General features: G+C 29.5%; 1 protein-coding gene across 1 annotated transcript; it reads left to right on the top strand.

Moving 5' to 3' along the window:
• Positions 1-86: 86 nt before the first annotated feature.
• Positions 87-2,018, top strand: LOC107431681 (non-specific lipid transfer protein GPI-anchored 14). The gene is made up of 2 exons (XM_016042662.4): positions 87-1,196; positions 1,548-2,018. Exons 1-2 carry the CDS (start codon positions 869-871, stop codon positions 1,838-1,840), a joined length of 621 nt encoding a protein of 206 aa, XP_015898148.4. The 5' UTR covers positions 87-868; the 3' UTR covers positions 1,841-2,018.
• The last annotated feature ends 9,073 nt before the right edge of the window (positions 2,019-11,091 follow it).

Raw genomic sequence — 11,091 nt, 5'->3', positions numbered from 1 at the left:
TTTTAATGATTTACGCCATTTTTCGTATGCCAACATTGCTTACTGAAAGACTTGAAATATGAAATATGGTCCTACAAGCTGGTCAGCTCCTTGTGCCATCGAAATTAGAAGGCACGAAAATACAAATTGTGTTGCCCAGGATGCTGTAGTTGGAATATTACCTAGAGTGATTTCATAGGCCATATACATAATTTATCCTATGTAGAGATAATTAATCTACTCTTGTCCTGTATCGATAGCCACTCCTGTTTGCGCCTCTTCATAAAATTTGAATTTAGGGATTGCTTGAGAAAATTATCAATCCCTGTTTAATCAATGCGACTGAAAATTTCCTTCATCGTTAACGACTTTTAATCGGTGTTGTTTCCTTAAAAAGGGGCCACCAAATTATCAAAGTTATTTCACAAAAACCAAAACATCGAAGTCCTGTGGAAGATTGAAGGCTTCTGTAAGTTGTGCTCAAATGATAAGGAAACTTCTTCTTTCTTCCTTCCATTTTTTTTTTTTTTTTTTTTTTTTTGGGTGTGAAACTAATTATGCGGAAACCTCAGAAATAAATGAAAGATGTCATTGGGAATCGCAAAATTCAAAGAAATTGAATTTATGTCTCGTTTAGATTTTGGTAAGGAAAATCCCATTTCTCAAGGCATCCCTCCCTCTACTGTTTTATTGAATGTTAGCTTTCACCTTGCGATAAAAAGATAAGGGCGGGAAGCTTATAAATACCGAATTTACCTAACTCTCACACCCCAAAAAACCAAAAGCAATAAACAACCAGAAACAGAGGCTAAAAGAGAGATACACAACTGCCCCACCACAAGCATTATACTCACGAGTAGAAGATTTCAAGAGGAGGGAGAAAAAAAAAATGACAAGCAAGAGGGTAATAGTATTTTGCATAGTAGTGGCTTCATTAGCCGCAGCAATGGGAACATTGGAGGATGAAGAGCAGGAATGTGTGGACCAGCTTGCAAACCTTGCTTCTTGTATTCCATTCGTGAGCGGCACCGCAAAGAAGCCGACACCAGAGTGCTGCGAAGACACCCGCAAAGTGAAGGCTACAAAACCCAAGTGCTTGTGTGTTCTCATCAAAGAGAGCACTGATCCTTCTATGGGCCTCCCTGTCAATACCACTTTAGCCGTGCAAATGCCCTCTGCTTGCAACATCAACGATGCCAAAGTCTCTGACTGCCCTTGTAATCATTTACATCCCCCCAACTAATGCACCTCTCTCTCTCCTCTTCCAAATACATATAGATATATACATATAGTAATATACAGTAATTTTCTATTGGATGACTGTTTGTCTTATTAGCGTTTAATTACATGTAATCCATATGATATGTTTTATGGTCAAGTAAGGTTGGCCTAAAGATATATCCTTCACACCCATTCCATGATATGATGGGTCTAAAACACACATCTTCTTCCTCTTTAGAGTAAGAATTATTGTAACTTGAAAATATATATATATATATATATATATAACACGTTCTATGGTGAGACTGACCATTTTATACTGTTGTTTGATGTTGTTTTATTTGCAGCTATTTTGGACCTGCCACCAAATTCTCCGGACGCGAAGATCTTTAAAGAAGCAGACCCAGATTCTACCCGTAGTACTACATCATCCTCCTCACCAACTGATGATACTCCAAGCAATACTTCTGCTTCCATCTCACCAACTGGCCAGTCAACTTCTTCTCCATCATCCTCTTCTGGGTCGACTGATTCAAAGACGGATCCAAGCAGCAATGGTGGAGCAAAGTTGAAAATAAGTGAGACTTTAAATATGCTGGTAATGATGGTGGTTTTTGTGGCATCATGGAAGTTCATTTGAGCTTCCCTTGCATTCAAGTTTGCTTTTGCATGCTTATGGTGGAGAAAATTGGTGAGGTTTATCTATATATTAGGAAGAATTAATGGTGCTTTTTCTGGCTTATGATGGATAGCCACAGTTTGTTCCCTTCATCAGGATTTCTCCACACTAATAATAACGAACGTAGTTTTTGTCGTTTGATGAAGAAATAATTCTCTATATTCTTTGGGTAATGGGCTCAAGAAATAAGTTTTAAATTTAAAATATTTATAAGGAAGAAGTAACTTATGGGTTTCTCCCCAAAAAAATAAAATAAAATAAAATAAAAAATAAAAATCTTGGGTGTTATACACTGTTAAAAACCCAAAATGCCGATTGATCGCTAATTAAAATTTGAAAAAAAAATAAAAAAAAAATTAAAACAAGCTCAAGCAACCATCTATGGGCTGACGCTGACATTGTTTTGCCCAAGTAAGTGGACCATCGACTCACCCAAATTGGGCCTACAGAGTTCCTACTTGAGCCCACTGATTTCATCTCAAAGTTAGTTTGATTTTTATATTTCGGAGGGCAATTATTTATTATTATTTTCTCCATTTCCCTTTTTCATCGCACTTTGGGATAAAACAAAGGAAATCCTAAAGGATTTTTTTTTTTTTTTTTGGGCCTCCAAAAAAAAGGAGTTTTTCTTGGTGGTTATTTCATACTTTATACTCAAATCAATGGTTTGCCAAATAACTACGCAAAACTAAGGGGGAAAAAAAAAATGCATGTATTTTTATGGTAAAAAAAAAATAAATAAATAATCCAATTGGTTTATTATTATTATTATTATTGGTCTTGAAGATGCATATTTAGGAGGGATATTCAAGATTTTTTCAAAATTCAAAAAAAAAAAAAAAAAAAAAAGCATGTATAGTCGGTGCCAATATAAATCAATAATTCCACAATGACCCACCTTAATAATTGATAAGCAAGAAGTAGAGATTATTATATCACTTGCCTACTTTTGCATGCTATGTGGAAGATGGCTAATAAAGATCGATAAGATATGGATGCATAATATTATAATAACAGTAGCTTCTGAAAGGGATATAGATACAGATGCAATCCCTCGACAGCTATCACAAACCCCAATATTGGATTATACTCGTCCTTGTAATATGATTGAATTGTGGAGACTTGCTCTTCTACTTTTCTACCCTATAGTTTTCTTGCGAGACTAGGGGAAGTGAAAATTGACCCATCATCTTAATTATGGGACATTATTATTTGGATGAAAAATCGATTTCTTACTGTACTGAATAATATGTAGAACAACTATATATATACACATTAATTAAAGTGTTTATTCAAGCAAGTAAGACGGGTAGAATATACGTTTGATATACAATTAAATCACACATGGATCTTAAAAGAAGATTGATTTTAATTATACATTAATTTATTGAGAAGAGACATGCTAGTTCAATACGTAAGCTCGATATATATTTTACGAGTTTGGTTGAGAAATTAGTCTAGCTTCCTCAACTTCAGTTACTTTTCCAAAGCGAAGGAAAAAAAAAAAAAAAAAAAAGCCTTCAGTTAATTAGAGGTAATACCTTTTGCATTTAAATTTGGGATTTGGTAAGGATGGGATCTGAATAATCTAATAATATGGTTTTGGGATAGGACATCATTAATTATACAAAGGCATTAATCATATGTCACCATTGCCAATTCCGAAGTGGGTACGTTAGCATGAAATTTAAATTCTTCTCTGGCTAGCAGAGACTTCAATTCTTGTTATGATTAATATATATATATATATATATAAAAGATATGATAAAAGATCAACTATGAAGAGAGATATAGTGTGTCAATTTTCATTTATAGAATTTTGATTTGTTGAAAATTTAATTTTTATGTAACTTGGAAGCTATTCATGTGATAAAATTTTAAAAGTATCATTTACTAAATTAAAATTTTTAAATTTAAATTATTAATTGAATAATAGATTTTGAGTTACTAAAATATTTACTAAATTTACTTATTAAATAATATGATAATAATTAATTAATTTTTAAAATTTATTTATCAGTATTTATATTATATAAATATATCAATCAATATTATATTATCACATCTTATTTAATAAATATTTTAATATCTATAACATTATTGTTTATTAAAATAACATTATCATATATTTGAATAGGTTAACATATAAAATACAAACATTTCACCAAATTTATAGAAGCATATAATTATCCCGTGTCATTTCATTGTCCTGTTGTCCCTATTCTTTTAAGTTTGCTTGATATATGCATGCTCCGAATTCAAAGTAAATACTATATTAAATCCATCTCTCCCAAACCAAAGTAGTTTGCGGTTATGAATTTTATCATTATCTTTCCTTTCATCTACATTTTGTAAGATAATATCTACTTGCTTTTTTTCTTTTTCTTTTTTTCATGCATATATATATATATATATATATGAGTTTTAGTTTTTGTGCTTTAAAATTTGGATTGCCACTAAAAACTAACAAATACACACTATTTTTCATAAAGAAATACTCTCCTTCTTCTTTGTTTGACAATATTGATCCCAATTTCAAATCCACATTTATCCCAACGTTAAAAAAGCATAAAAATCAAATATATACATATGAATCTAACAAAATTAAAAAATAAATTTTGGACAGAAAAATAAAAATAAAAAGTTTACGTATTTATAATAATGTATATTAAATATTGTAGACTTTCAAGTCTAATTAATAAAGCCAAAGTACTCTTTGCAGCTCAAACTAACGAAAAAGAACTACTCATCAAAAGTACCCATTCTTTAATATTCTAAATTTAAAAGTCAACTGTACTCTCTGCATACAACCATACATGTATGAAAAAAATATGTCCATTTTTGGATACTACGTTTATTTTGTAAAATCAAACTTCCTCTTAAAGATGGAACAGGGGGCATAATCAACAGTGGTTGTGGGGAGCTAGGTTGATGTACTTGTTGAGCATGGCGATTAATTAATTAATCAAATTGAATTGAAGAGCTATATGGGGTAGAGAGGAGGAGGGTGAGCAAGCATTCAACGCCATGTACTACGTACCAACGCTCCAATATCAACATCTATAGGTTACTAGAGGCATGGGCTCGTGTGTCTACCACCAAAAACCAAACACCTATATATATATATGGTTTTTATTTTATTTTGATAACACCAAATTAATCCATAAATATGTGTGAAATTATGAATATGATTTTAGAGGCGGTCCAGTGTACCACGCTAGTTTGCTTAGTTGTGGGTGCGGCTACATGTACGTAGTTGAACAAACTCTAACCTACCCAATTTACATCTCCATATGCACGGGATTTCTTACTTTTTTTCTTTTTCTTTTTGGTCAACATCAAATTCAAAACAATGGTTTTCATCAGCTTATTATAGCGTTACCAAGTTAGTTGTGCCATGATCTGTCACTTTGCTACACAACCACATGATTTCTTCTTCTTCTTCTTTTTTTTATTTTTTAAATTGTTCTTAATTTTTTGGTTTTCCATTCCCAATCTCTCAACTGTATTGGGATTCAGTGCAATGCCGACGGTCATATGTATATAATCATTTTCTTCTTTTTGGTAGTTCACGAATAAACTACATATGTATATAAGATGACCCTCGGATATTATATATATATATATATATATATATGTTTGTCCAAAAAAATATAAAATATTATAGAGGAAACAGAAAATTAATATTGGTAGTGCAGACTGCGGAAAAGCAAAATTTTTAAGGTTATTCATAAAAGAAAGTGAAAAATAAAAAGGTCCGTATTTTTAGTTTATTTTTTGGTTTTCATATTTTCATAACTTAGTTCACGTATAATAGTAATTGGGTTATTGCCATTAAAGACTTATATTTTATAGTTACAAATTCCGTAAATTGAACACTTTATAAAACTTCCATAGACTAAGCTAATTACTTTTATTATTGTTAAGCATAATTGTTAACTATAACTGACTTTAATCGCTGAAAATTAGACATTTGATGTTATAAATCTCAAAATAATCAATTGATGAATTAATTTTAATGTACAAATTCTTTCTGAATTTTCTGTAGTTATGTTAGATATTTAGGATGACAATCATGTTTTTCCAAATTTTACACGTCAAGGTATGCGCAGTGTTATTTCAAATTTATATATATATATATATATATATACACACACAAACACACGCAGTGTTATTTTTCACTTTAACTAGTTCCAAAATTTGAGTGCAAAAACCTTTTGATATATAACATAAGATGTCGCGTTAGAAGATTTTTCAACTAACAACAATAATTTTTTTCTAATAAAAAAAATGGTAGAAATAAAGTTGTGACGATGGGTGCTCCGTTTTAATTAGATGGAAGTTATTGGTTGAGTTTTAAATTTCTGTATAAATACGAGACTTCTTATATATACATAGAGCCGTCAATATTGTTGTTAACCCAATTAATACCATATGTTAGCTTGATTTTTGAAGTCCTTTTTTTTGTTCCTTTCTTTTCTTTTCTTTTCTTGCAATAGAAGTCTCTTTCAATTTGAATTGAAAGTCACGTATATATATTTCCTCATGCCCGCCCTCCAGTTCACATAACAATAACAACTTTGTTAGCCTTTCCTGGCCAAGCATTTATATGAGTTTGGCCTAAACCCACCCATATATATCGTTATCCATATACTTTCACTAGTCTCAAATTTTGGATTTTGAGATAATATTTTTGTGGGGTCGAATCTTAACTAATTACAATATCAATTATAGTACTCAGATCCTGTGAAAATTCCAGAGAATCGAACATAGTTTTGCATAAGGCATTATTTGAGATGTGATATTATTTTTAATTATAGATTATACTTGTTTTAAGAATAGATAATATAAAATAATCTAATTATAAGATAGCAAATGAATTGTTTTGTAGTATATATTGAATGAATTAAGCACAGTTATTTGTATTTTCTTTTTCTATGATGAAATGATTTTAAAAAAATAAAAGAGTAGGACATAAAAGAGGGCAACAGAAAAGGGGGTGGGAGGAGAAGATATATTAATATTGATGAAAAGGAACAATCACCTAACAACTAAATTTTGTTCCATTCCTACATTAGGAGCGATTGAGACGTGACTTTCATATCGTGAAACAGTTACCTGTAAACAATATTCAGTACCATTATAAAAAATTCCACAGCCTCTGCTTGGGGCTATACCATTCAATGAAACACCCCCAGCAGAAAATTCCACAGCCTTCTTTCCAAACATATGCATGCTTCCACTACTCTTAAGAGATCACCAACTATAATTGAGCTCAATTTCTATACATAATATCCCTTTTACTAGTGTTGTTTAAGAAAGTGTTGGAAACAAAAAAAGAAAAAAAAAAAAAAAATATATATATATATATATATATATATATTTTTTTTTTTTTTCTTTTTTTGTTTCCTTCTCATGAAGAAAAACACTTTCATGTTTCTTGTACTATTTTCTTTTGGTACAGTGAGATTTGAGCAAAACAATCTTTAACAGTAGTATGAAAGTATTCAAAATTTCTTCATATACAAGGCATTGCATCAGTCCACGTGTTAAAGTCAAATAGCAATAAAAAAGTAGAGATATAAAGACTTTTTGGACTAGTTTCTTTTTCTCTTCTTTTTTGGGTAATGGACTTTAAGGACTAGCTAGTTATCTAGGCGCTTCTGTTTTTTGTTTAAAATGCTCTAAGACGCTTTCTTATTCTTGGCCTGAAAGTTTGAGGTAAGCTGTACATGTCATATTAATTAATCAATTTAATTAATTAAGAGTGATATATTTTTCAACTTTTCTGGGGACAGTAGAAGCTTTTATAATTAAGGCTGTGTTTTGCCAGTAATCACTTTATTACAAGAAGCCTTATATGTACAAACTAGACTGATGCAAAATCCTGATCGACCACTGATTATTATCCAAGTCATCAGTGCTCTAATTTCAAAATCGTTGCAATTTGCAAATCAATTTAAACCTAGAAACTATACATGATAATTTCCATATTTCGGTGTCGTACAAAATCAATTAAACTTATTATAGAAATTAAACTTGTTTTTGGCATCAGTTTTGCATGGTGAGCCATATATGTATATGCAATTAATATTGCAAAACAAAACTGATCACAGACGTGTCGTTTTATATGAGCACGATGCCTAAAAAGTTAGATGCGTTTGTTTTTTATGGAAATTGACAGCAAAAGCATGAGGCTTTTTACAGAGCCGTTTCTCAGTTTATTCTCTCAAAACTCACAGCGCCCATAGGAGCATAACATTTGATTATTATGTTATACATATATATTTGGTTGGTTTACTCAGCCTTCTTTATCCGAGAGACTTGTTCAGTCTCTTCTTTTTGGACAATTGTCTGCTGCCTTTCACTCTTTAATTTTATCGAATTTTTTCTTCACCCTTGTTCATCAAATACTCGCTCGCATTGGACTCTTTCCCAATTAGCTCACAAATTAATATTATATATATATATATATATACAGTGAGTGCCTTCCAACCTCTAGGGTAAAAAAAATATATATTATTATCGGTCTTTCATGGGAGAGAGATTAGTGTCGTCCACATTACGTATGATGGTGGACTTCAAAATCTAGTATATCAATAATTCTGTCACTCCAATAAGAAATGACAAAAGGAAATAAAACCTTTTTTATTAATTGGATTATAGCATATCATCTCTCCTTTAACTTGGAGAAACAAATATTTGTTGATAAGCCCATTTTCGTCTTAATCATTATGAAACATGTGCTCATAAGCTTGTAATTATTAAACGACCACCTCATTGTTTTAGAAATTGGGTTTCTGACTCATATTGTTAATTGTATGGTTGAATAATCATAAATAAAATTAAAAATGGTTTTATTTTGTCGTACAAACAATATTGGTTGTCATATTAATTCAAAATAATCTCTCCGTTTTATAATCATAATAATGTTTTGTCAGCTTAATTCAGCCTTAATTAACTCTTAATTATACACCAAAACAACTTGGATTATTTTGAGAGAAAAGTACAAAATAAAATTAATTGCATTTGATACCTTTAATTTTTAGTGTTTTACAATTTAGATTTTAAATTTTTAAAAAGAGTAATTTATTTATTTATTTTTTTTTAATTCGTTGCAAGTTGATCCAATCTCTAATTTTGGACAAAGAAATTTATAAAGGTTTCGTCCACAAGCTAATTATAGAGTTTGTAAGGAGAGAAATTGAAGTGTTGATCAATGACAATATTTAAACATAATTGTTTTCAATTCATTTGATCAAATTTGAATATCCAACTAATTGATAAAAAATTTAAAAATTGAGATTTTAAATCAATATTTTTGAAAATTAAAAATTTAAATTATAAAATCCTACAAATTAAGGATAACAAATGTTAATTAACCTTACAAAATGATATGAAATTGGAAAGGAAACATTATATCATCAATAAATTGTTGAATATTAAATGTTGGATAGGGTCTTCTATTTGTTTATTAAATGTAATATGATAGAATAAATAGATAAAACATGTAAGTAAATTTATTTATCAAAAAAACAAGTAAGTAAAATTATTAGAAACACAAAATATAGAATTCATCAATCTTTATAATATGTAGCCAATGAACCAAATTAAATATTAAAAAAAAAAAAAACAGCTTATAACTTTTAACCGATTCTTTTAAAAATAATACTTTTAATAAATTAAGGGAAAAAAATAAAAACCATGTTAATCACCTAAGTGTGAAATTAAACCTTTTTTTTTTGCCTTTTTTTCTTCCTTTCTATAATCAAAACAATGCCAATTGCAATTCTTTTTCTTTTAGTTTCCCTTAAATGTTGACTTTATTCAGTGTTAAACATAATTAGCTTTTCTCTGATAGAAACAAAAATGTAAATTGCGTGTTCAACACTTACTCTGTACTACCTAAAATTAAATTCAAATATAAATACATAAATTATTGTATATTACAGGTTGTAACCTCTAGATTGCAGAGGGGACCACATTAAAGCTAAATAACTAATAGTGATGCGGACACGTATTAAAAGCTCCAATTTAACGGCTATTCCCCAACAGTTAATATTATTCCGAGGTTGTCCTACCAGAATCATCTTTATTACGACTTTGCCACTACTTCTGTTTTTTTCTTTGTCCACTCCGCCCCTTGCCTTTCCTAGAAACATCTGGATTCTGTAGAAGAAACTACCTGGCGGAAACTATTTCATTCACGTTAGAAAATTATCAAATTCAAGCGGTCAAACACCACAATATCAACGCCGATTTTAGTTTACCGACCCACTTGTTTCTTTTCTTCCCAGTCATTTTCTTTTCTTTTTAACTTTTTAATTTTAAATTATTTTTGGCTTAAATAAAAATAAAGAATACAGGAAGCTTTTTTGGTTTTTTTTTTTTTTTTTTAAAAAAAAAAAGAGAATTTGAATATATTCTTAACGGAGACTTTTGAATGGAGTATCTATTTGAGTCGGGTTGTTGAATTTTATTTTATTTTTATTTTTTTTCCCTCTTTATGAATCCTAATTGTGTTTTGCTTCTATGTCACTCCTAGGGAAGAATCGCAGCCATTTTTGTCTTTGGTTTTTTTTTTTAGTTGAACCGCAGCCTGTTAACAAACTTGAAAGTCAAAAGCGTACTTGATATTGTTTTCAAAACCATGTCAGCCATTTTGAGCTTTGCAAGTTCTAATCAAATATGAAAGGAAAAAAAATTATAAAAAAAGAAAAAAAAAACACTATTCTTTCTATATTTTTATATAAATTTTAAATTATAGAATACAACTTCGTATATGTATATATTATTTTCAAGAAGAGAACGTGTATGGTTGAGCTACTTGCCTTATTTTATGGGATGGAATATGTTACATGTTAATTCAATTCCAATAACAATCCAATTGACTAATAAAAAGGAATTCCTGGATAACTTAAAAAATTATAGGTAATTTTAAGCTAGTAAAATATCATACGATATAATAATACGATATAAATCTGTATAATAATTTACAGATTTGAATAATATCCTATTGAGTTTGTATTAATATCATCAAATAAAATTTAATAAGTTAAAAAATTTTAACCAAATGAAAAATAACAACTATGATAAATCCATTCAACCTGTTATAAATAATAATTTTGCAATTATATAAATTTCTATAAGATTAAAAAACATTAGTTAATATTATTTTAAATATGTATGAATAAGTTATTTTTAATACAAAA

This window comes from Ziziphus jujuba, chromosome 11 (assembly GCF_031755915.1).
Source record: "Ziziphus jujuba cultivar Dongzao chromosome 11, ASM3175591v1".
Taxonomy (NCBI): Eukaryota; Viridiplantae; Streptophyta; class Magnoliopsida; order Rosales; family Rhamnaceae; genus Ziziphus; species Ziziphus jujuba.
Note: the sequence above shows the minus strand (reverse complement) of the source record. Positions and strands in the feature narration are given on the sequence as shown.

Coding starts and splice junctions, on each gene's coding strand:
- LOC107431681 (XM_016042662.4), top strand. CDS start 869: ATGACAAGCAAGAGGGTAATAGTATTTTGCATAGTAGTGGCTTCATTA. Junction 1,197..1,547: donor CAAAGTCTCTGACTGCCCTT/GTAATCATTTAC, acceptor TTTTATTTGCAG/CTATTTTGGACCTGCCACCA.